The following is a 27,414-nucleotide window of genomic DNA, read 5'->3' on the forward strand; positions in this document are numbered from 1 at the left end:
CTTGGACATTTTAAAGCTACTGCCCATATCAAATTTTCTAAATAAAGTTATTTTCTTCTTTTTACCTCCCATACCCTCTCATGATAGATTGCAGATGTATAACAAAGATCCTTGTACAGATTATGTGCTTTTCTTACTACCAAATTGAGTTCTGCTTCTTGTAAAGGAAAAAATTCCACACCCTCCATTGCCCCTGCAATGAAAATTACATGCAGTCTAGACAAAAGCACGGTGCCCCTGTGGTCCAAAAGATAGATAATGATGATACAGGAGCTGACTTTCCTTTCACAGCTCAGGGTAATGTAGGAGGTCAACACCTGGTATCTAAGGTCAAGCTGAGCCACAAATTCTACCCTTCCTCACAGCAACCAGGACAGCCATAATGAGTCCTGTGCTTTCCAAGGCACAGTTTAGGGGACACAGGATAGAGCTAAAGAAATGCACCTCCAGTGGGGTATTTCATTAGCTTAACCTCATCTGAAAGGTCTGAGTGCTGCTCCTTTCTCTGTAGTTTGGAATACAATTACAAACAATTCATCAGCATTCGGCTTCAGGCAGCAGTTCAAAGAGGTCTTTAATACTCAGAATAAAATCAAAGAACGTACCTAGGTGTGCTGTCTGCAATGTTTAATGCAGACTGGCATGCAAGGGCTATTCAAGAGTTCAGCCTGAAGTTATGACTTTGATGCAGAAATTACTGTGTGAGGTTCCTGCAAAAAGCTAGAGCAGTAGATCCATTAACTTGTCCTTGGACTAAGGCCAGGGTGATGTGTATTTAGATATTTATTTTTGGAAATGTTGGTTGAAATTTTTCAGTTGGAGAATGATTCTTTATAATAATTTTTTAAGGTAAAGACTGAATGAGAAAACGAGCTTTTTAAAAGCAATCCAAATTTCTTAGGAAGAAGCCAACAGAGATAAGTATTTTAGTTTACCTAGAATATTTCACAATATATTTAGAAGGAGATATTTAAATGTAATATTTCAGACTTTGCCTCACAGAGTTAACTCCCTTCTCAGTTTAAGAAAAAGCAGCCTGCTTGAATTCACTGAAGTTCATGCCAGGTAAGAGCAAGCACATAATTCTTGATCAGCTTCAGTTCTGAATTTCCTGGAAGTTCTTATGGGCATATGTAGTTTTCCAGAGAACTGAAGTCTTCAACTTGGGGACACTAGCTGCCCATAATCATGCAGATGAAATATCAGGTAGCACGAAAGTTACCCTGACTAGTTTCACATTGAATTTTGTACAGATTAGACAAACATCTTTGCACCTTGCTTATACAGTCATATTTTAAGAACACCTGCAGAGAGCAAGAGTTCTCTAAAAGACATGGTTCAGGTTCAGACTGAGGTATGTCAGCAGGATGTTAGCTCAGAGTAAAAGATGACAATTTAAATGTTAATAAAGTTTGTGCAGGTGAGAATGGAGAGGCAAAACCACAAGAGTGCAGACATTACTTTGAGAAACACTCCCTCCTTGATGATACATGGAAGTTGTATTTTAGAAGTATCACTTTGGTCACAAAAGGTGTTGGACATTTTCCCATAAATTGTGAGGCAGCAGGACTCAAAGCCCAGTGCACCCCAGAGGCACAAGCCACAGCAGCTTAATCACATTCTGACAATCTGTATGAGCAAAGCTTACTCTGTAGTAGGCATTCAGAAGAGCGCCTGAAATTACTTCTCCTGATTCATCTGCACCCCGTAAAACTTGATATAATTTAATGTTTTCCACCCCTCTTTTCTGGTGTGCAGCATCATCAAGCTCTACGAGATAACATTTAATTTTACGTTACGTGTTGAGCAGCTCCTAATGTAATTAGTCTCAATGTAATGGCGTAATTTGGTTTTGGATGGGAAGATTTACAAAGAAAATTAGAATAAATGAATGCACAAAGCACCAGCTGGTGCTTATACCTACTCCCACATAAGAAGAATATTGCTATTTGCAATCCTGTGAAAGATGAGATAATTTGGATAACAAGGATCAACAAAGGGTGATGCAGCAGTTGGTCTAAACAGAAAGAAATCCACAGACAAATCCTGAACCATGTGGGATATAAAGCCTGCCAAAGCTGGCAGTAACCCAAAAGCATATTTTAAGGGAAATAAATATTGCAGTGCATAAATGTACCACATGGTGCATGACAGCAAATGGCAACAGCAACAAGAACAGTAACAACTGACCAGCCAACTTGAGGGCTTCAGCTGAAGAGGGCTCCTGCCTGACAACTGAACTTATGTTTACACTTTTGATCACTATTTTGAGTAAGAGGCTGTCCAATCTCCATCCTGTGTTTGGAGGTTTTCAAAATTCAGACAGATAAATCCATGGCTGACTTGAGCTGGTGACAGTCCTGCTTTGAGCCCTCATAAAATGAAGACTAACATGTAGGAGACGAAGTAGGTATTAGTGTTTACATGTACCAAACATATCATATCTAAGCTTTCCTGAGCAGCACGTGAACATGAAGAAAAGTCTATATTATCAGCAAATCCTGTTGCTAGGTAATTCCTGTCTTAAAAATTTTACTTCAATTGCTTACCCAACTTGTTTAACTTTGGGCATTTTTACTAACATTTCTACTGTTGGACTCATCCCAATATTAAAATTTACTTTGGCAAACAGGCTATGCCCAAAGACAGACAGTATTTTGCTTTGTCCTAAGTAGTAGCAATTCTCAACATCTGAACTATTTTGGTGCAATTCTTAATTCTGTAATTCCTTAAGCCAGTACAGCAGAATTATATCTGGGCTTGCATTCAGATATGTTTGAAGAAGAAAACAAAATAAAAAAAGTGCACATGCACACAGGTATCCATGCTATAGGATTATCCAGGTGGTCATATCCAGAAAGAAAACATACTTCAAAGAGTTTTCAGGAGAAATTAATGTAATGGGCACTGGGGAAATTGTACAGCTGATGCTTCTGTCTGGCAAAGCTTTGACTAAGAAAACAAATTCTCTTAATGGGGATCTGTGGTTAGCCATATATTCCTTATATTTGATACATTAAGCAGGCTGGCAATCAGGCAATAAATTTATGCAAAGAAAGTTCACAAGTTCATCTTTCTAGCATCCATCCCCTTACTGAGAAATGGGTAAGGTTTATAAAAAGGTGAGAAGGTGACTTTGCAATTCCCATTCTCTTGATATGTTGCAAGAGAGAAACATCCATGTCCGAAATCAGAAGGCGGGACACACCCCTGATCAAGAGGAAAGTGTGACCAGAAGTGGTAGGAAAGCTGCTGCTGATGTTTTTCGTTTTTCTATTTTGCACAACACTTTATTTTCTTCACTATATTTTCTTCATTGTTTCTGGCAGACAGCTGGAACCCTGAACTCTCAAGGCTAAATTAATCAAATACAAAAAAAACCTAGTCGGTAGAGGCAGATGATGAGAGCCTTATGAAAACTATAAGAACATTCAGTAATCTCAAACGTTAATTAAATTAGATATCTAATCAACAAATTCTCCCAAAACACTTCTCCCTCAACACTTCCATCTGGACACAGAGACAGATACCTGAGTGTAAGGAATTCTCTAACAGATGAACTCTGCTGCTTCCTCATAATCCCTTCTGGATCATTTGCCACCATGACAGGTCCTTTTACAATACTAAAGAAGATAAAGAAGAAACTAATCTATTAGAAAGGCTTTTCTAGCTCTATGGTAAGATGAATTCCTCTTGTTAGCCTTTAAAAGGACTGATATGATCACTTCTTCCCTTGTACACTTGGGGCCTACATCCGAAAACAAGTACTAGTAAAAATCCTAGCATGCCTCATCACGTTAAGTGGTAACTGCAAACTAACTGTATCTCTTCTTGATTCTACACAGGTAGTATAAAAAAAAAAAGGCAGCAAATACATAACACTTTCCCCCCAGGTATTTCTTCTTCCAAAAACCAAAGTTTTCTTCTGCCTTGTCCAAAATGCATACACCATATAGCCCAGCTATATAGTTACTAGAATGTAGTTATAGAGTACATATTACTTTGGTGTTGAAGAAAATGTGTGTGCTTTCAGATCTGTTACAACAGAGTTGTAATAAAGAAAGGTTTGCTTCTTCTTCAAAGGATTCCTGTGTCTTATCAAGGTAACTCATGGCTATCCTATTTAACCTGCTAGAGAAACTCCCTTCCTGTTAGCTGCTCTCATTTGACTTTGCTCAGCTGAGAACTCTGTCACATGCAGCCCGGACGGATCCAGCTGAGGCAACAATCCAACTTCCCTGTAGCCACTGTCCAGGTTTGCAGCTCTGTTACAGGCTATCTGCAAAGCAGCAGGGTCACCAAGGGGAATGTACAACTATGTCCCAAATCATAGTGTGCTCTATCAGTCTTAACTGAGGATTAAAGAGGATGCAAGCTGGAACACTGCAGCACATATTGGGTTACTGAGTCACCAGCTTTTTCATCGTTTAATGTTGGAACCAGCACTTGAAACAGTCTGGGAGGAAATAAAAATCCTATCCAGAGGAGGAAAACCTACAGAAACATGCAAGACTGCTCTCCAGAAGCAGGGAGTGAGAAAGGACTGCAGTCTGCTGTGATCCCATATCCTCCTGCAGCCTAATCTGGTGTGTACAGGTTACCTATTAACAGCAAGATCAGGAGACAACCTTGCAATTCCAGCCTGTGCACCAAATGACTGAGCAAATTTAAAAGATTTCTCCTCCTGAAAGCTGAAAAATTAGTGCTACTTCAGCTTCAGCTCTGATTCCCTCTTCCTCATATTTAAAATTACTTACATAAAGAAGTGTTTGGAGGTTGCCAGAAGACACAGAAAACAGGTGGATAAACTGCCTGATACATGACAACTTTGCATAGTACAACATTATCCTGGGGCCATGCCCAAGAAAATTACTGGAGACCTACTTGTAGGAAAACGGCTATACCACACAGACATATGAGTAATTACTAGTTGAACCAGAACTAATTCTACAAAGAGCTCTAGAAATTGTTAGCCAAATTGAGTCTGTCATGGCAGATGCTAAAATAATTGCTATGGGAGATTACAGGCCATATCCAAGCAGTTAATTCATTAAAAGTGTAATATTCAGAATGGCAATGGAAGAGCAGACAAAATGGTAGCAAAAAGAGCACAGTTTTTTAATCAAATAAGCCCTACTGCCCTCCTGTGTCACCCTCTAGTTCCCCATTAATACGAACAATTCATGCTTCAGTTACTGCTCAAAACTGCATATGTTTGCTAACTAGCAGGCCTGAATGAATTTCCCTATGTCTTAGGTTTGGAAATAACAAAGAATTTTGTAGTGTTTTGTACAGTTATCAGTGTGAAAAATACACAAAGTCATTGTCCCTGCTATAAATCCCTTGTATGGATGAAAAGAGTGGAGTATTGTTAAAAAGCTGTGACAGCTACAGGTTTCAACTGGCAAGATATTTCAGCAAAGAGTCCTCAAAGATTCACAGAGGTGTTGTTTACAGAAATGTCTGTATGAGTACTTGCAGGGAAAAAAAAAATATATATATTCCACATGAAAGGGTTTTTTACCAAGGGTTGTTTTGCTTGTCTCTGCTAAAGAGAAGAGAAAAGCTCTGAGACAATTTGTCTCCCAGTATGAACTAACCCTTGGCTCTACTCAGATGCAATTCCTAGCAGAGCAAAGGCTCATTTATGTCCATCAAATTCCACAAGACAGAGGTTATAGAGAATGTTATTGGCAAATAGATCACATGCTGGCTGCCTGCAAAGGTGCATATAGCCCAGCAGAAAGGGTAGCTGCTTGAAGGAGAAAGAAAATGGTTAGACACTGGATTTATTTTGTATTTTTCTCAGAGTTTTGAATGCATGCTGCTAAAATTGGTCTATCCCATAAAACTGGTCTATTCCTGAGCATTGATTACTTGTATATATGCACCTTCAGGACACAGCAATAAAAGAATACCATTTCATTTGGTACAACTCACTGTAGAGGAAATGATGCTTGACATAACACAGATAAAAATAAATATTAGACAAATATACACCAGAACTCTGCATACCAAGAACTCCATAGTGACTCTTACAATTTTATAAGCTTGGATGTGTGTGAAAGAAAACAGTGAAATTTGCTTTGCAGCCTGGTTACCAACCTTACCCCATGCTGAATAGTACTTTACTAAAAAGCACTTTACAAAGCACACCACTCATTTACAGTTCAACATGATGCAGCAGGAGAGAACCTATTCCAAAATGTGGAGTAAAAAGGCTTTTCTACAGATATTATGTAGAAGTTCAGCAGAAGTGACTAAAGAAAACAAGTCTGTAGCCACATTCCCAGTCACACAGGGATATACAAATTAGGTCCTCCTGAACTGCTTCTGGAAGTGACAGCAAACCAACAAAGTGCTGTGGCAGAGACAAGATGGGAAACCCATTTCAATTAAACAAAGAAATAGGTTACTGTGCAATGTATGTGATGAGTTTTCTTAAGAAACAAAAGAATTTCTCAAGAAAGTTTTGTGCAGGTCTAAGAAGAGCAATGACACAGAGGAAAAATGGGTGATTCTAAATATCAAACTGACTTTATAGAGTCTTGGACAAACAAATGAGAAAATCATAGCCTCTCAGGTGAGACATTTCAGCTCCACAGGGTATCCTGAGATAAGAGACAGAAAAACAGGGAATCACAGCTGCCCTGCAAGCAAGCCAGGCGCTGCCATGGGAGGCAATAGCATCGCTCTCGCGTCTCCTCCTGCCTCAGCACCACCAACCATCCCCACCATTCTTCTCTAGGTGGCTGCTTTCATTAAGCAAACACAGCAACTCTGCTAGCCCAGTCTGGTCAGAAAGGAATTTCTGAATGAAGTGGTTTTTGAAGGCTAGCACAGATTTATCACATTGTAGGGAAAATACACATTTGAAAAATAGGTTGACAAATTTTCCCAACTATAAGTGTTTTTGCTTGAGTTCAGAATGACTTAGTTTTTCAAACCTAATTCATTATTCCCCTCAACTACATTTTTCTATAAAGTGATTAAATGTCTGTTTTCTGTTGCAAGAATCACCACCCAAAAATAATAAAATAAAATCATGAGATGACTAGTGCTCCAGTACATATGTATATTTCATATACGTGAACATATAAAAAACAGATGCACTTGTGTAATTAGCTGATTACCAGCCGTGCTGTGAATCCACAATATTTTTCCCTCCAACTCTCCCCTCAGATTTCAACACTGCAGATGTTCAAAATGATGGAACTACTACACACATAGAGGCAGGAGATTTCCAAATGCTCCTGCTGTAACCTCTTCTCTAATCACCTGCTGGAAGACAGCATACTGTGCCACTCAAATAATGTTTACAATTAATATGCCACTTCAAAATGGACACTCCAATAAAGACTATTATGCTCTATCAACAGAAGAAAAGTACAATCAGAAGTAGTCACTACTGTCTGCAAATGAGCCATTTTTTCTAAAGACTGTATACCAAATGCCTCTTCTTCTGCAAAGAAAAGACCTTGCACAAATCAGGAAAATGCAGACACAGGGATATTCCAGTTTGGACACCTAGCAAACTTCCGATAGAAAAGTTATGAAAACTGACTTATTTTTATATAAGCTTTTTAAAGATTGTCACTAGACCCAATATCTCACCCAGAGCTTTTGTCATTTATTCAAATAGAAACACTAAGCCTGATCTTTAAAGCTAAGATTTTATCAAGTCTTAAACTATATCTGATATAGATGTATAAAATAAGCAGTGTTCTGACAGCCACCTTCTCCTCAGGTCATTGCATGGTGAACTTTACACAGCAACCTGGAGATAAGGAAATTGAACTGTAACAACAAGTTGAAATAATGTTTGGGAAATGCCTCATTACATCATACATTAATTTTTTGCTTCCCCTACAGACAAGAAGCAACAGACCTTACATTAGGGTCCTGCAGACTGGAGGTCTTACTGGGATTTACAAAAGAGGTCTCTTCTTTCACAGCCTGTTAAAAGAAGGAGCAAAAGTTTAGTACAAGGTCCATGCACTTAGGATAATACAACTGTTTATTAAAAAAGTATTCCTGTAAGCATCTCAGAAAACTGCAGTACCCAAAATGCCTACTCTGCCCAGATTTAAAATACATGATCTTTTTGGGTTTTCATCTCCTAGAACTGAGATTCACTGTGATGAGCAACAATGTACAATGTGCAGGGCAATAGTGTAAGGGAGAGATTGGTACTGGAGGAGAAAGAAAGGAACACCGATATTGATGGTCCCTCCAGAAAGCACTTGAACAGAAATCATACAAAATCTACACAGACAAACATACTGTAATTGAGCTGTCCTTTCAATTGGAGTAGAATAAATATTTATTCTGAAATAATGATGCCAACTTTTCATTCAGTTTTTGAAAACCTAAGTGAAAAATGTGATCCCCTACATATATTCACAGTGTATGCACAATTCACAGAAAATTTCACTCACTACTGCTCTCTGCTAAATTACAGAGTCCTGCCTCTCATATGCCATTTGTCTGTTGATCTGAAAATACTAGTATTGCGAAATACCTTGCATGGAAATTGCTTTATCACCCGGGAAATGCCCAATCTAGGCAGGTATTGATATACTCTTCATCTGAGATGCAGTATTCCCAATCCATGTATAAATGCCAGTGTGAGGACAACACTGCACCCCACTACAGAAAATACTGACTACAGAGACAAGAGTATTTCCAAATCAGTCAGGGACTTCTTAGACTGTGACATTTGCACCCCACTACGTGAACAGATGGGGACTGAAATGGTCCCACAACAGAGTGGTTTTTCAGTGTTCAGTATCTGAACCACAGTAATTTCAGGCCATAGGTCCAGATCAAATTAAATTAAATGTGTCAGTCTAATCCTCTTAAAAAAGGATGAAACAGATTTCTTCAAATCCATCAAAACCAAATCAAAGGATTTTACAGACATGTAAAAATATTGTAAAGTTACATAAGACCTTCCATTCAATAAAAATGTATATATTCCATTTGTGGGTACTCATAAGAAAAGGAAACAAAATCAAAGCTGAGTTTCTTCTATACCTTAGTAATGAACTAAAATAAAATATCAGTAGGGATACTCAATGCTTGGGGAAATCACCCAAGCTGTGTTGGGTTTGTTTTCCCCATGTGCTAGAGGGAACAAAACCCTTAATGCCACTTCCCAGATCATTATTTACCAGATCATCAGCCATGGTGGGAAGAGACTGTTCCAGCTTGTACACACAATTAATTGTATGGGCAATTAAACTGGAACCGCTGGGAGCCTGACAGAAAGTGAACTCTGCTCTGGGTCTTCTCCAGCCCAGCAAGTACCTGAAGTGATGGGTTAGAGGGCATTTTGAGACTTCCTTTAGTAGGAAGTTCATCCCCTCCTATTAGAATTGTTGAACCTTGCATGTTGACACCAAAACCCCCATCTGCAGAGAGGGGACCCTCTGACCCTCATCAGCAGCTTTATCCCACTCCTAGGGGGCTAGTTTACACAGAGGAAGCTGCTTTGCAGCTAGGTTACTTGGAGGAGAACAGGATCAGCAGTAGGTACAAGGAAAAGCTCCACTCCAATGCAGTGCCCTTGCATATTTGGTTTTAATCTCCCTCAGGCAGAGGTTTTCTCAGTCCTGCACAAACACTCAAGAAATTAAGGAATCAGATAAATGTGGGACACCATCATTGTAACTCAGCCACCAAATGTTTTGCTGCTAAGGTTTTCAGTGAATTAGTCTCACATCATAAACCATTTGGGGATCAGGAGTGCAATTTTAAAATTTTAATAAATTTGTAGCTTTAAGAAATTCAGCTCAGTTTTAGAAAACATTTTTACTAGTCTTCTAGTAGCTCTGTCTAGCAGAATGTTTATTCAAAATCTATTGATTTCTTGAAAGGAAAGAAAAAAGTTTTTAAGGACTTGAGAGAAAGCATTGAAAATCATTCTTTGTTGCCACAGGTGAGCAGTGGAAGCAATATTTCTTTGTTCTACAGAAATTATAATGCTTTTTATAAAGCTGTTTGGTTTCTGAAATCTGTAAATGTGAATCCAGCTGTCAGAAACCTAATACAAGGTCTCTTCTTCCACACTGATGTCTTAGCAACATTTTATTGTTAAGCCTGTCAAGCTAGCTGCTTATTATGTGTCAAATTGGTTACTTTTTAAAACTATAAATTTTAGTTCATTCCAGTTTTCACCAAAGCAATTGATCTGCATTTTAAGATGCACTTGAACACAACAATAGAAAAGAGATTACATAGATCAAGAATGCAATGCAGGGGTTGTGATCAGCAATGAAATTTTTAAAATTCCACTTAAATGCAATAAGCCATGGATCTCATTAGCCAGCGGAGAGGACTTCACTGTGTTAGACCCTTGACTTCTCAGCTCTGTGACTATATTATTTCTCTCTTTTGTCTTCTCTCCATTAGAAGGCTAAGCCTGCATCTCAGGAAGTCATATGTTCCTAAGCAGCATGACCAGCATCCTCCATCAATAAGGAATTTCTCTTGGTACTAATTTTTCTCCATTATTACTCATGTTTGAGAGATCAGAAAATACTCCTGTACCCACAAATAACCACTGCAGACTAGTGAGAAAATAATCCCACTCTAAATTGTAAGGAGAGAGGGAGCATGCAAAGAAATGAGGGGGCCTGAACAGCGTCAGGTGATGAGGCCTGATCTCAGGGTGCCATGGGTGTACACTGGCAGGTACAGATTAACAAGGATGGGCTCATTCTTGTCACCTTATGCCTCTCCTCCCTATCTGTGGATGAACAGACACAGGAAAATGTTATACTTGCAAACCCTTCTGCAAACTGTCAGAAAGTGTACCACCCCTGCTTCACTTGAGGGCTTACTGGCTTTTGGGCTGTTTGTTTCAGAATGAGGTCAGTAAGTCATCAACTGGCAGCCTGTTGCTTTTATTCTTCTTCTTAACACTGCAAATCACATTCACTAAATCAGAAGGACTATCTCAGCCTTACTGAAAAGCCACAACTGTAGAACAAGAGTTATGCCTGTAGACAAACCTTGCAATATAATTCCCAGAGGGTTTGCCTTCATTTGAAAACAAGTGCACCTGCTGGAGCCACGACTTGGGTTTCCATTGCAGGATGCCTTCCAGCAATGGAGCAAGGGGGTTTAGCCAAGGGTGGCAGGAGGTGCCTGGTAGGGAACATACACACAGAGCTGGGCAGAGGCTCTCACCCATTGAAAGCCCAGCACTAAGCTGTGTAGAGAAAGACAGGCAGAAGCAAAGCATGAAGCTGCTTAGATCTTAACTAAGGCAGATTCTCCCCTCCCACAGAGGCTGCTACTCTGAGTGAGAGATTTCAGGGCATAGCAGACCTGGAAGCCAAATTTATACAGCAGATTAATTTAATAATTACCCAAAGAGAAACAAGCTACTCTTTTGGCTACCAGACTGCAAACCAAATTAAAATTTGATCCATATAATCCATCCACACAATGCCATTCTCTTTTTTTTTTTTTTTTTTTTCCCTGCATCAGGCCCAGAGGAAAAGAAAAATCATTAATGTTCTGTTTTCATATGCCATTAACTTTCTGGATGATATTAGAAACAAAGAATTACTTTATCATATTAAGCCTTACTTTATTCTATTTAGGGACAAGAAACATGACTGGGCAGCAATGCCATTGTACAGGCTCTCTTAACAGATGATTGCTAAGAAATAGTTTTGCCAAAGGATGAAAAGAGGAGAAAAGTATCTAAATTTGCCCACAGCTCTCTGAACTATCTACCTATAGGCAGCTGGGAGTTCTCAGACTACTTTTCAGTCAGCTCCTGAGCAGTGCTAATCCCTGCTGCTGTCTTGGCAGCCAGGTCCTTTGGAGCCTTAGAGAGGGGGTGGATGCTCCAGGGATGCTACACCAGACTCTGCTGAGCTTTCTAGAGGGGGTGGGAACACTTTCTGGCCCATGAGAGTAATCCCATGCATGAATTCATAAACCCTGGTGGCTGGATTTGCCTAGTGAAGAGCAGCTCCTTCAATTTTCTTCTGAAGAAAGAGATAGCCCCAGGATAATGGACGACAGAACCTTAAAATGGGAATTGGTTGCACCAAGCATGTACCAAGAGGGAAAATACAGTAAAGACAGAACTTTGGGTGCAGCCTTCTGTGATTTTTACCAGTCTGTGCAAGGCAGTCTGTGTTCTTCATGCCTCAAGCAAGCACCATGGGGAGCTAGTGTCATCTGTGTCCCTCCTCCTTCACAAGGGGCATTGCTGCAGCTCTCACCTCTACTGATCCAAAAGAGGAGTACCTTGGATAAGCAAGAAAACTGCATGAAGAATCAGATCACTGCAGCCAAAGGGGAGTGCCAGGTTCTCTGAGAAAGACAAGGGTCTAGAAGGCTCATAGGAAACAGATGATGGCTCTTATTTAGCAATTTCACAAAGTTCTCAGTTGCAGAAAGGAAGGGAGAGCAACACAGCTTTCACATGTTTGGAGATCTTCAAAGGGAAGGAAGGAAGGAAGGACTCTCACTGCAGTGGCCTGGAAATACTTCTCTATATTGGCTCTTTCTGAATCTGTAATGATGGTAAGGAGGACTGAATCATATTTGATTTTTCAGCTCTTTATCAACAATTTAATCTTTTGTCAGCTGTGCCAAATGTTGGCTGATCTCATTAGATAATAAAGACTAAGGAACAAGTCATCAGGAAGAATGTTCTGCCAAGGTAAATCTACCTTGGTGATTTAATATGTCAAATGTAAGTTTTCAGGCAGAAAAGCATGATGTTTATGTCTCTTGGGAACAGACTACTCTGTTTTTTCCCCTCTGAATGAGGCCTGGCACCATGGGCTATGGCGGGGCTCTTACACATCAAGGCAATTAACTGTACTTGTCTCATCATGTCCTGGCATGTAGAGTCACACCAGAGAGGAGACAAAGCTGACATACCCACAGCTCCAGGAGTCTTCTGACACCACTGTCACATTTGCCTCCACTATCCCAGGGAATAAACTGAAGGTCTCATCAGTTCCCATATTCTGTTTATATAAATCTTCAATCCCCTTCTGTACCTCCAGCAAGGCTGCCACATCATTTCCTCAGTTCCTTCCCTGATTTTGAGGTATCATTGCTGACACACTTCTAATAAGCAGCCATGTATCACATATTCATCACACACAATCAAAATCTTGTAGTTTTATACCAGTGGAACCATCAAATTCCTGTAGCCTCACTTTTTAAGTTGAGCAAACCTGTTTCAACATAGCAACTGAACACAGAGAATTTGAAGCTGAGCCATTTTTAAATTCCATTGTTATGAACAATTACAACTGATGTGATGTTGCACTTGCTGCTGTTCCAGTTGAGAGTCCCAGAGCAGTTGCTTCTTTTTACCTAGCCTGAAACTTGACAGTGAGGTTATTGCTCATCCAAGTGGGTGACTAACAGCAACAGCTTTAGCAAGGAAGGCACAGTGTACATAAGGAGCTGTGGAAGCTTCCCCCACAGCCTGAACACCTCAGCTGTGACCTGTTATGCTCACATAATTTCAGTTCTGATCTCTGTGCAAAGACTGTCAAATTGTGCAGTAGCTCGATGCTGTGAATAAGGATGGAGAGAGAGAGAGAGGGAAGAAAGGAGGAGAGGGAAGCAAACAGCAACTAATTCATGATAGAAGGAGCATGAAATGTTGGAAAAGCTGATCCTTTCAGGGTACTTAAGTCAACATCTAGTGAAAGCTGAGAATTCCTCTGGGTATCCAGAAGGATTTGTTTAAGTCCTATTATAAGAAAGATAGCATATGATTATAAATCCTCAAGTGTCTTCCCCTCACCTGCTCTATTTTCATTCATGACCTGATTAGGGTTTGAATCCAGATCTCCTTAAGTGAATAAAGCTCCAAAGACCCAGCTTACATAAAGACAGGGAATTTTTTCTAGAAATATATGGCAAAAGCATCTGGACTTTGAAGAAGATAAGTCCTTGAATCTTTCCTTAAAGGAGGCAGAACACTAAAAGAGACAAAGAATCATCAAAAATGTAACCATGACAGACTGGCACTGTCGATCACCTCACTTATGCACCTTTTCTACCATAAATAATGCATAGATGCCAGTCTCATTTACATTGCAGCCATGGCTTGCATCTGTGTAGAGAGCACAGGTAGATGACACCGGTATCCTGCATGACCTGAGCTATTTTCTGTACCACGGACCAGTCCTTTCCTCAAGAACACTTCAAACAACACAGACAACCTGCACTTAATCACATATTCGCAATACTTAAGGCAAATCTACATGATATTCAGACTGTATTTGTTTCTAGGAAAGGGAGAAAAAAGAGAGAGATGGCTATCGACCTGGCCTAAAAATTTGCATGTGTATAGGCTTGTCAAGAAAGTTAGAGTGTGAAAGGAGTTAGAGGACTGAACGTCCCTTTGTTCAGCCTAAATGTCCCTTTGTTTATTGAGAACCAAGGCAGGGGAATCAATGGTTTGAGAACCCAAACCTGGCTGATTGAAGAGACCTCTCCCTGGCCAAGAGTTTCCATTGGGGTTGAAAAGGGACAAAATAAATAGGATATTGTATGCTCTTTTGTAAGGACCCTGCAGCTCCAAACCACCTTTTCTCACTACTTTTCTTTCTCAGCAAACAACCCATAATGTAGCTCACTAGTAATGACACCTCTATTTGTCTTCTATAAACTGCACTGCAAAAATGTACCTGCAGAATAAGCTTGGCCTTCCCTTGTCTGCAGACAAGGGGAAAATGTGAGTGATGCAAAAATCAGCTGCAGTAGAAATCTGTGAGAAAAGGGATCCTTCCCTAGACTAACCTGCTGGACACATCAACCCGAGGATTTAGGAAAGCTGGGTAACAGGTGCAGAATACAGACACCACTTGTGGATGAAAAACTGCTAGAACTCTGCCTGCCAAAATAAAAAGCCCTGCTGAGATAGCTGTACATTTGCTCAGGACCCTGTGCTTAATTTTAAGGATAATTAGGATTTGTCCAAAGCCAAAATGGATTAAAATAGCAACTGAAACCTTCAAGTATCTTTCCTTCATCACTTGGGCCAAGAACTTTCTGGCAAAAGGGACTCCTTGTGATACCAACAAGTCATGTCTGCTCAATCACAGCATATCAGCACTGACTCATGCAAACTGCAAAGGGGTTTTAAATGCTAGGGAGAGCTGGTCTTTTGTATTCTGACAGCTCCTTACTGCTGCTTTATACGAGTACCTCTCAAATGAAGACCCTGAAATATATGCAAAAAAACCCCCAAAAACTGATATGTCAGTTGCTTCACAGTGTTTAGGGCTCCCCTGGAGCTTAATTATGTGGGAACTGTGACAGGTAGTCTGTCAGCTAAAAGGTGGCAGATCCCTGTGGCACAGTTTGAGAGGTGTGTTGTGAAACATTACTCATTTGCTCTCGCCCTACAGGTAACTGTATGGCATGCCCTGTGCAAATCACAGGTTCCCACAGCTGCATGTGGGCTCCTCACGTTTCTCACCTGTGGTGTCCATGGCAGTGAGCTCCTAGATCCAGATTCCAGCATCCCTGTGCAGTTCAATTCTACATTTAGATGAGCAGCATATAAATATTCCTGCCTTTACCATATAAAAGAAAACCAACCCTCACTCATGTTAGTTTTCTGCTGCTCTATAACTCTAAACCACAAGCAGGGCTAAGTGATCAGCACCATAACCTTACAAATTTTCTGTCTAACTCAGGGCTATAACTGTGGGAGATGTATTGTCCCCTATGAATGTGATAAGCTCTTCGGCACAATTCTGAAATGAAAAACCACAGAGATCATATTCCAGGATATATTTTCAAATGTCTTGCAACATTTCCCCTGGCTTTATTTTTTAAATCATAAGCACTGGAATAATTCATTTCTAAGGCTTTCTCTTGTGTTGGTGCCTAGCTGCCACATTATATTTTCCATTTGGTAACATTTACTCCGTTCTCTGAATTAACAAGGAACAGCTTCTTCTTCTACTACAGGAGGTGCAGGAGGTGCTTTCATAAACTTGTCACATCCTGATGTTAGTAGCATATGGTATTGAAAATATTCCTACTGCTTGAAGGGAGAGCTGTTACAAATACTTCAAGCAACAGTTTGTTAATTTTGGATACAATCCTACAGTGCACCAATATTTTTCTCATGCTTTTAAACCTAACCATATAATGAAGATGCCCCATGAAGTTTCAAATGAATGAGTTAGACCATAGATTTTTTTGGGGGCACTTAGAAGAACATTTCCTTTCAAACACCAATGTGCATAAGACAGAGCGCTTCTTTCTTCTTCCTAGAGGAGAAAATTATCTTTTTTTCCCCTTCTTTTTTTTTTAAATTTTTTTTTGTGCTATCATGAAATATGGGAATAACTGTTCTCTACATGAGGAAAAGCAAGGCTTTTCAACTTTGCTTTACAACTCAAGGAATATGGGCTGTGCCTTACAGACCCTAGATATACCTCTTGTTCTGGCTGCCTAGTAAATTGAAATATGACAGTACAAAAAAGAAGAGATGAGAAATTGGAGTGTTAAGAAGAAGGCCAGAAGGCAAGACTTCTCGGGGATATAATATGGAACTGGCATAAAAAGATAGAATTGGTCAGAGGATAACATCATTAGTCCTCCAGATATACAGAGCAGCAAGATATGTCAGATGGGGTCAAAGAGGGGCAGGATCACAGCCCTGGGGGAATATAGGGAGTTAAAGAGTTGTTTTCAATGAACAAAATTCTTCCTTATCTACTTTCTCGAAAGGATGCTGTGTCTCTCAGCAGTGTAATTCCATCCCAGCTCACTTTTCCCAGATGACTGAACTGACACTGGGAAATGGCTTAGCTATTGGTATTCAGCTAGTTGTCTGGGGAGCTGGGGGCAGGTAGAGAAGATAACTGGGTGGATTTATGGTATCTAATACTATAAAGTGGTTTGTCAGGTCCTCCTGTAGCAGCCTTCCCTTCTCTCACCTTCTAGATGATAAATGTTGTGTTTCCACTGGTTCCTTCACCATGACCATTTTTCCTACCCTTTTCAGGGCTTGTGTAGCCACAGCTTCTTACTGTAACAGCTGATCACTGCCTGGTCTCTGCCTGCTTATTTTTGCAATGTATCTGATATTTTATAATTGACAGGAGGGGAGCTCAAGTTCAGAAGAACTCATCTCTAGTTACACAGACAATTTTGTGGCTAATCAGGTAGTTGAATGGGGATTTCTAAGATTAAGGTGACTTCCTATTTTACTGGCTATAAATCTTAAGCCACACTTTGTTAGCAGTGAAAGTTTCAAGGATTTCAAACTAAATCTTATGCAATTATTTTCCCACAGTGTATGTTCTACTGAGACAGTCTTCTTTACCTTCCTTCCTTTGAAATAAGATTTTTCCCATTGAGGACAAGTCCACACACATCTACTTAATCCAATTTGATTTTTAAAGCCTTGTGAAAAACAACACAGGCAAGAAGGAAAAGAGGAATGTTCAGTTTGCTCTGAAAGTTATTTACAACACAGCAGCAGCTACAGAATATGGTTATGGCAGAAAAAGCAACCCAGGATGCTTTCTCTTGGAAAGCCTCACACTGAAAAATTAAGACAGAGCAGGTCAATTGGGAGATGCATACTTTAAGCACATTTCCTATCTTGCCTTAATAATGCATTCTGAATGCAGCAGCACACACTGCTTCCAGCCTTTATCTATCCAGTCAAACATGATCATTAAGCTTATTCAGGAGAAAATACAAATATGAGAAGTATACCATGACATCCTGTAGAAAAAACACACAGGAAAAACAGAAGGTAAACCTAAGGGCAGAAATATGCTGCATAGAGTGGATACAACACAGAGTTCAGAGAGGTGAGAGAACTGCTTTAAGCAAAAACAAAAAGAAAAAAATCACCCAAACAACTCCTTCCTCCTTATGCTGCCAGATTTATGGTTTCTGCTATTGAGAGCTAAGGCAGTCAGAATAACCAATTTCTGAAGCTTCCTCAGATCTAGCTAGAGCAGATGTAATGTAGCTCTCAAATGAAAGATCTGCCAGGGAACAACAAATACACAAAGCTGATTGTTAACCAAGTCCTTTGCAGGGCAAGTTGACCTGGTATGTTATTGTGAAAAGAAACAAAGCAATGGAAATACCAACATAATTTGTATTCAAAGGGAATAATGTGCTCAAGGATACCACAGGAACTTGGGATAACATTGTAACAATCTTTCTACCTCTATTCTTGTTCCTAAAACTTTGTATTTGGCTTTAGTTTTTGGCACTGATGGCATTATCTTTTGTCCACAAATTTCACTTAAGAAGAATCACTAATTTTAGGTTTCAACCTAAAATTAGTGACAGGGAAAATAACTTTTTGTAGTCATGCTATTTAGCATCAGTTTTCAGTTGTATGGCATAATTAAAAGAGTATTTTTGAAAAAGGATATATCTAATGCAAACACTAACCAAGCAGTGAAAATAGAAGATCAATATTTAGTTAAAAGCACACAAACAAGTAGGAAAGCAAAAGACTAGATAATATTTCACACTCAGACCCATCCCCTGAAATAAAGGTTGAATTTGGATATATAGATATTATCATTAGAACAATCTTAACCCCAGTTTCCATGAGTAGTGGGTAGTCTCAGAAAACTCCAGAGGTTACTCTTTCTAAGCTACAAAATAACTAAAAGCTACAGTGACAAAACAGAGATTTCCTGAGGCCATCTTTCCTATTTTCTCAGCCTCTCCTGGCTGTATTAATCATGTCAGTTAGGATAAATTTCCTACTTCCACCCTATCAATCATTTGGAGTTACCTGAAGAAACTGCAGGGCAGCTAGAGAACACTCTGTCAATGTGCATACTTGACTAAAAATTATGTTCTTCCTCAGGAGGAACAATGGGATTTTGGAAAACTGGTGAAAGCTATACAAAAACTAAAAAAGCAGAGTATTAAACACAGATTACCTGGGCACCCACTCTAAAAGCAGCTTCCACTTGAGCTTTGAGGATATTGCACTTCAAATGGTCAGGTACAGATGAAGGTGACACAGGGGCATGAAGAGTCTTTTCTGATACCTTCTTGTCTTCAGGCTGCATTTATTAAAAAAACAGTGACATACATTAGAAAGCTAAGTTAATAAAATTATCAAAGGTTAAAGTTTTACTTGATTCAGCAATTCCGGCTAAAACTTCCATATTCATACCCTGATAGATACATCTTATAAGTTTTCAAAATATTTAATGACTTGATACTATGTTCAAGACAAGAATAGCCCCAGGGAACCCTGAGTAATAGAAGCAACAAAATGATGTGGAATGAAGATATATTAAAAAAGCCCAGCCAAGCCCTGGAGTAGTTGTTCCAACCTGTGATCACACTGAAAAAACAAAGCATCATCTCAAAATATCCCACAAAAGGCAGAAGAGCAAAGAGCACAATTATAGTGAGCACTGGCTTTTTATACCACCTTTAAAATGCAAAGCTTTGTAAGTTCAACAAGAAATGTGAAGGAATCTCCACTTAATTGCAAGCCAAGCAAAATCTCCTTCATCAGAAGGAAAAGAAAAATCAAGGAACTTTAAACATTGCTAATGCTGTTTCCAACTTATATAAATCCTTTACCTACACAGTGATCTGAATCAGAAATGTTGGCCTCAGGATAGCTAGTGTAGTGCCCTGGTCAAACATGACCTAAAGGTTTTGTGCCTTGAACAAATTATATCCAGCAGAAATGCCACATTAATAAACTTCCAATGCAAAAAAGGAAAACAAAAAGACAATGTAAGACTAATGTATCAACAAAAAGAGTATGGTGAGACCAGGATTGTAAACATGAACCCTTAAACAGTCAAACTGTAATATGTCACATATTTTTAGAGAATAATTGGGCAATGGCATAACAGCCATTGCAAACTTTTCTATTCTTCCTGGAAGTGACACCTGAATTACAGATGAGTAACAGCCTGGATTGTGCATTCATTTTCTGCTCTCATGGCTGAGAAGGGTGAGTGGCTGTATACACCCAGGCAGAACAGATATGTAATGCTGTCATTCAGATTTCAGCCAAAACAGGTATAATGCATCAGTGATCCTTGAGGTTCACCTCTGCCAAGTATTTCAAAACAGAACCAATCATTTTTTTGCTACTGAAATTACCATATGATTAGCCCTTTAACTTCAAAATCTGTCTCCTTTATCCTTCCTTCTGCCTTCCCCCATGGCATGCCACTGGCTGATGGTAACTACAGTCTTACTGACTCTTTTCTCAGGTCCTCAAGCAAGCACAGACAAATGGGAATATCAAGATTCAGGGAACATCGTCTGCAAGTGCAACAAGTCACAAAAGCAGTTGTGCTGCCTGAGGAAACTGTTCAGCAAACACTGGGGATGGAAAGAGCCAGACCTTAGCAAAGCTCTGTTGAGACTGCAAGATATTTATGTGTAAGCAAAGTTGGTCTAGCCTTCTGCATCCAAAATTCCATAGCTGCCAGGTATGATTTTGAACAACTGTCTGTTAAAGGACTGCTCGTCATGAGATGTTTTTTTTCTCTGCCAAATTTCTAATGATTCTTACATGATTATTTGTCAAGCTACATTTACTTTGTTTAGAGGAAGATATATTTGGACTTCCCATTCTCCCCATTCTTCTCCTAAGGGAAAAAGAAAATACATAAAATGAAAAGTGAGAGTGTCTAGCTGGGCAACTTATGGAACTGTAGTCATCTATTCAGTCTTGATTATAACAGTAGTTCAGCAAATATATGAAGAAAAAAAACAAACTACCAAACCCAAACATGAAATATTTGACTGCCATAGGTGTCTTTTCTGGGATACTTGTGAAGCTGAGAAGTGGAGATAATCAAAAGGAAAAAATTATTTGTAAAGAAAGCACAGCTTTTACTTCACCGATATTCTTGGTAGACAAAGTGAACCCATTTTAAAAAGGCTGTTATTGCTGCCAACATTCATGTGTATTGATTTCTAACAGCAGAAAAAAAACCACATTAAGCAGTGGCATTTCTAAAGGCCATGCAAAATCTCACCTTTGTCTTAACACTGTATACTAATTAAATAACATTTCAGTCAAGCAACATTAAACAATTGTATTTTACTTGCTATAGCAAGACAATTGAGGCTTGTTTGGGAGACAAGCTTGTTTCATAACAAGAAATGTTTCCAAGTCCCATCCCTCTGTTATTCAGATGGATATAGATATTTTTCAGTCCTATTGTTCTTCTTCCACTGCACAACTTTCCCACATCAACCAAAAGGAAGATAAAACTCCCAGGGCTGCCCTATAGTTGGGAATCCTCAAAAGATCTAAATCTCCTGCTATATTCAGTATCGTGCAGATGATTCCATTTAATGGAGATCCCCAGTGTGAGATCTGATGTGCAAGTCCCACAATGAGATTCTTGAGAGGTCCAAGTACTGATAGTGGTTGACCTGGCTGAAAGAGAAAGCTGCTGCTAGAAGGTGCACACTTCTCAGAAGCCAGTGCTGGGTATTCAGTTCTGCTTTAGTCCTTGTTTCGGTCACATTTTAAGGGTTTCACCTTCAAGCACTGCAACAGGAGCAGCAGCACCTTTAGTGACTGGTCAGACATGAAGAGCAGAGACTGCAGCAACTGCTGCTTGGCCTTGTCCTGCTCAGCAGCTGCTGAGCCAGCAGCCAAAGCCACCATGTCCCCCTGCCCCAGTGGAAATGCCAACTGCACACAAACCACACACGGGGCTTAGGAGTGCTCGGCCTGACCCAGGCCTTCTTTAGCTTCTGAACATATGTCAAAGGCATCTTTGCCGGCCTGCCTTGGCACTGACAGCCTTTTCTGCCACAGAGCAGCACATCCTGAATCATTGCTGAATTCTGCTCTTCCACAGCTGATTAGCTGAGACTATTGCACACAGAGTCAGTGGCACTGAGGATCCAGATAAAAAGTAAACTTTAATCACAAAACAAAGCAGCATCTCCTTATTGCAGACTATTAGCACTTCTAAGCATCTGTATAAGTTCCTATTTTTCCCTAATGCCACTAATCTTTACATACAAGCTGGTTCATCTCCCAGTTTAACTCCTAAAGTATAACTGTCATCAAGAATGCAAAAGAAAATACAATATTTCACAGCTACAAAAGCACATGCAGAATCTTCTGTGGTTCATTTCACCAGTTGGTAAGAAAATCAAAGATCTAAAATCTGTCTGCATTAGAAATCTCCACATACTATTGCCACAAGAATGAAAGCTGTGTTCTACTTTATTTTGCTGTATAATAAAGAAATTTTATATTTCCAGAATCCTTACTGCTCTCAGCATAAAGAGAGCAGCTATTCATATTTCGAGCCCGGCTGGCAGTTATTAACATTTTGTTTTAATTTATACACTCAGAGTATTCTATTTGGAAATTATTACAATGCCAAGCATGGCAGGATGTTAATGAAACTTCCTATTTTATCATTTTTATGACACAATTCAAAAGAATCTTAGATGCCCCTTTCAAGTGAAAGTCCTAGAGTCAAACTTACATTTGAAAGAGATAATATACTTGCTTAGAATTACAACTTAAACTCATCCCATAAGGTTTATAAATTAAGAAAAAAAACCCATTAGGATTCCTCATAAAACTCCAGTTTTCCATGTCCAATTCTGCCGTTCTCAATAACAGCAATGTGTTTACATTTTTTTCACCATCAATGCAGAATTTTATTTTTCCATGGAAGGAGAACACTGGAGAATTGCTTTTAAATGGAAAAAGTCCAACAAGCTCAGATATATACACATATAAAATTAGAGGCATTTTTTTTCTTTTTGTAACTGAAGTCTTACATTTGTTTTTTCTCCTCCCAAACATTTACTTTAAATTCAATTACATGTGCTGATACTAGAACTGAAGGCAGATTTGTAGACTGTTAGACAATCATGACACTGACTTTGGTTTGCAAAGCTAAGTGAATATTAAGTACACATACTGAATATAAAAATAATTGTATGAAACACAGCAATGGCACTCCTGTAGATAACATTTCCAAGCTCTGCTTTAAAAGGTTCATGCTTTGTTCCACATCAAACTTTGTACCAAGAGCAAGATTCATGATCTTGTGCCACTGTGAATTTATTAATAGCCTCTTCTTAGCCAAACAGCATGTTTAAAACATGTATTTGACTGGAGATAACTGAAGAATAGAATGAATATTTTCTTTAGGAATGCAGGTCTATCTTTGTCGCTAGTCATCACTACTAGTGGGAGGTAAAATTTTAACAAAGACAACACAAATATATAGGTTCTGAAAGCACATTAGCTAAGTGAGGTTTCCTGGGACTCAACTACATCTGCAAATGTGCATGGAAATCTACAGACCCTTTTGCCCCTTTTTCACCAGGAAATTTATTGCTTTTAACCATATGACAGCTAACACCAATTATGAACAGATACCACAATGATAAGAGTTGTACAATTATGTGTTATTCTTATTTGAGGTAAAGTTTACAAGCAGAAACAGCATCTTCTTTATTAGAAAAAAGTACAATTGAAAAAACAAACAAACAAACCCCTCATTAAGCTGTCAGACACAGAACATTTTCCTCAGGTTAGCTTACTTGGTCTAATGAAAAATATAACTCCCAACATGCTTATATCCTTGGAGTAAACCTCTTTAATTCTTGTTTTAATATTTATTTTATAAAATGCTATTGTTCAATGTTATTAAATCCTACTTTTGTCACTGCTAGCTTCATGACAGTCTTAGAGGACCATGGCAGCCTCTCTTCCTGGGCTATACCCTCTGATCTGTGTACCACACAGAAGAGTCACAGGTACATCAAAAAGGTGGGTTCGTTTTGTGAGTTTTCTTAAACTACAAATGATTTTTGAAACCCCAGTGGCTTTGGACATTGCTGTTTAGCAGGGAGGAGGTAGTTCCACAGATTTTTGCAGGTGGTATCATTCAGAAGCATATAACCTGTGTAACAGGGCAATCCTATAATATACTTTTGCCCTGCTAGCAAAAGGCCATAAGTTCTGAGCAGAGTTTGCAAAGATGTTAAGGCTCATCTGGCTAGCTCTGTCTGAACCTTTCTCAATCTGCCTACAGCTTTGTTCTACTAAGTTTAGCTGTCGCAGCCATATTTTTATATAGAAAACACCAGCATTCTTTGTAGAAAGAGATATTTATGACCCTAACACAAACATGTAGTTTAAAACAATGTAGGGCTGATATGAAGACAGGGGCCTTGAGAAGGGAAGGCACTGGACATGGTCTAGAAGAGCGCTGATATGGAGTGATAGCACAAAGGGCACACTCTGGCACTGGGGACCCAAGGCTGTAGACAACTCACCAATGGCCAGTTAAAGTGCAGACCTGAACCTGGACAAAGTTGGGTTTAGGGGCAATAAAAAGAGCGAAGACATAATATATTGCATATATATGTGAAAGCCACCACGTACAGTAAATTTGGGTGTAATGTGAAGATGTAGATCAGTGAAGAAAGAGCAAGATGTAAAGGCTTATTTGAAAACATACAAAAGGACCCAAAGTATATTGTGGAGTGAGGAGAAAAAAGAAAACATGAATATGCCTGGACAGAACATTGGAACAGGCTGCCCAGGGAAGCGGCTGAGTCACCATCCCTGGAGGAATTTAAAAGATGTGTAGATGTGGCACTGAGGGACACGGTTTAGTGTTGGACTTGGCATTGCTGGCTTAAGAGTTGGACATGATGGTCTGAAAGGTCCTTTCCAACCTAAAAGGTTCCATGATTCTATAATCATCATAATTCTCTGATCCCACCAAAATGAAATCACCAACCTTAGGACCCACAGGTGTAGGGAAAGGGTGAGCATAACACCAGGAAAAGAGGTAGAAACAATTTGAAATGTATTATTTTTCTTTATTTTTATGCAATAATTACAGCTGGACTAATAATTACTAGACTCCCAAGATTTCAGAAAAGCTAATGGTTCATTCTTGGCTTTTTATCATACACACACACACACACACACACACACACACACACACACTGCAATGGGGGATGGGAGAACATATTTTTTTAATGAAAGGCTTCCAAGAAGAAAATCAGAAATACATTCACAGCTACAACACTTAGGATTGTCTGTCTTGGAAATTAAGGAATTTGCTGGTACCAAAGGGAATGAAACACAAGTTGAAACAGACTTTCATCATTCAGTAGGTGGACAGACATGTACACCATACCAAAAAGCTCTGGAAAAGAGGTTGGACACATCCATTCATCATTCCCATGAGACAAAGTTTGCTGTAGCAGACAATCAAATTAATTAACTGCAGAATCTAATTTACCCAATTTCTTGCTAATTCTCCTATGGGTCGATTATTAAGCCTGACAAATTCCAGCCTGAAAGCATTTTGCTTGAAAAAAATAACAATTAGCAACAGGAAGGGAGTGAAAACTGGGACTCCACAACAGATGTGGAAATGTTTGGGTTTTGGTTTTTTTTAATCAGAAATAGAGTAAATGAAGCAGCTTTGTAACAGCTTCAGTGGTTTTATTTAAGCATAATATTTTGGAGGATGCAAGAGTAGGCCATAAAAAGCACTTAGTAGACCAGAAATCAATGGAGTGGTGCAGGAGAGGAGTTAACGCTTCATTTTTTTCCCAGAAACTAGACACATTGAACACTCATTGAAACCTGTTTGCTGCTGGACTGAGTAGCTAGTTAACTACCATAAGCAAAGGAACTTTGAAGGCCCCACTCTCAGTTAAAAAATTCTTGTCACATTTTGGGGTTGTTCAATCCGGTCTAACCTCCCTTGCTACCTTTGTGCTGGGCAGTGCTCTATGGCATTTCAGCGCAGAGTTAGCCCAATATTTGCAGCATGTCTCTCTCTTTCACTGGAGAAGTCATCTACTGAGGCAACTCCAGGCTCTGCTCAGAGCTCAGAGACTTGTGGTTTGTTTGTTTTAGCTTTGTAAGCTCTGTATACACATTTCACCAGAATCTAGGTCAGACAATGGTGCTTGAAGAAGAAACCAGAAGCGAAAGGCCAAAAGAACTTCAGAATTATTTGCTGGTCACAACCCATAGCCTGCAATGTAGGGCTGAATCACTGAAATGCTTTCCAGGGGTGATCCTGGGCCAGTTTCAAGAGTTTGTACAATTTTCAGTACTTTTAATACATTTTGAAGGTCTGGACTCTTTTGCATTCACATGGTAGCTGCTATTCATGGGAATGCTGCCCAGTTCTTAAACCCAAACCCTCTCTGACTGCCAGGGGAGGGCTTTCATTAGACAGCCCAAGTCTCTAGCCTTGCCTTTTGCTGAGCTTCTGCCAGAAACAGAAGCATTTAGCAGCTCTTGGTGCTCATTACAAGACTTTTTCATCAGCTAAACTTTGACTGATGGCAGACTCATCACAGCAGACACAGGCTGCATTTACTGTGCAGCTGCATTTATTGTGAAGCTCTTACTTGTTATGATACTGGGTTCTGCTAATTAGTCCTTAAATAAATAATCCATCTGACTGTGGACAAGATTCTAGATCTGCCGGGACAAGCCAAAGAAAACCTTTAATTATAAAAGAGCTGAGTCCTCCCTCCACAGACTTGCAGTGAATATGAACAAGCGAGAGGATCAGAGATCAGGCAGAAGTTGCAGGTACAATATTTGGATTACTTGCACAGTATGGTGGAATACAGGACCAAAGTGTTTTAAGCTTTCAGTTTAAGAAAGCAGATAGACCATAAATCTACTAATTTTGAAACCACAGAGGTACCACTAAGATCACATCTTTGAAGCTTTTGTGCAGCACAAGTGAGATTGGTTTACCCAATGTGTGCTATGGTCAGTGTGGAGGGAGTCCTCTCACATCTTAACTTTGGCCCTTTAAATATGCCAAACTCAGCTCTCAGTGAGCTCAATAGTGTAGGACAGTCCTTTAAAGCATGTTTTGGACATTGCACCTGAGTGAATGTTCTCCGCTGGGTTCAGATAGCGCATCAGTAATCACATCTGAACAGCACAAGTCCTCTCACAACACCCAGGTATTCATTGGATGAGTCTGAGATGGAGAATTTTCCTTTGGCAAACTATGTCAGTGCTTAACAAGCTTTGCCTATAAAAAGCTGTACTTATTATCAGTTGAGAGTATTTCTAGAAGATGAACTTGAGAAATGCACATAGGAATGAAAGGTGACTCTTTCCCATTTCACCCCAGTTTGCTGACTTTATGATTTATCTTTTTAATTCCCACTTGAACTAGACAAAATTAGAACTCCTTACAGGTGAAAACCAAATAGATTTGGGAGAAAGTCTAAAATATTCCACCTTCTTCTGTTCATTGAGAAATCTCCAAAAATCATGACCTTATGACTACATTAATAAGGCATAAGGACTGCCTACCTGAACTATGCCACAATCCTATGACAAACACTGAACATAGTTCAAGCAAATCTTAACGACAGTAAATC

General features: G+C 39.4%; 1 protein-coding gene across 8 annotated transcripts in view; it reads right to left on the minus strand.

The window, feature by feature from the left end:
* EPB41L4B (erythrocyte membrane protein band 4.1 like 4B) overlaps positions 1-27,414 on the minus strand; it is a 169,666-nt gene that overhangs the window by 38,307 nt on the left and 103,945 nt on the right. For all 8 annotated transcript variants that reach the window (XR_005627624.1, XR_005627623.1, XR_005627626.1 and 5 more), the window contains exons 18-19: positions 18,939-19,064; positions 7,889-7,956 (exon numbers count right to left, since the gene is read on the minus strand). Coding sequence is in view for 4 of the 8 variants with exons in the window: in XM_039711024.1 (XP_039566958.1) it covers positions 7,889-7,956; positions 18,939-19,064 (194 nt within the window). In the remaining 4 variants the exon portion in view is untranslated. The remainder of the gene's footprint in view (positions 1-7,888; positions 7,957-18,938; positions 19,065-27,414) is intronic.

Source organism: Passer montanus, unplaced genomic scaffold (assembly GCF_014805655.1).
Source record: "Passer montanus isolate IOZ18808 unplaced genomic scaffold, ASM1480565v1 scaffold24, whole genome shotgun sequence".
Taxonomy (NCBI): domain Eukaryota; kingdom Metazoa; phylum Chordata; class Aves; order Passeriformes; family Passeridae; genus Passer; species Passer montanus.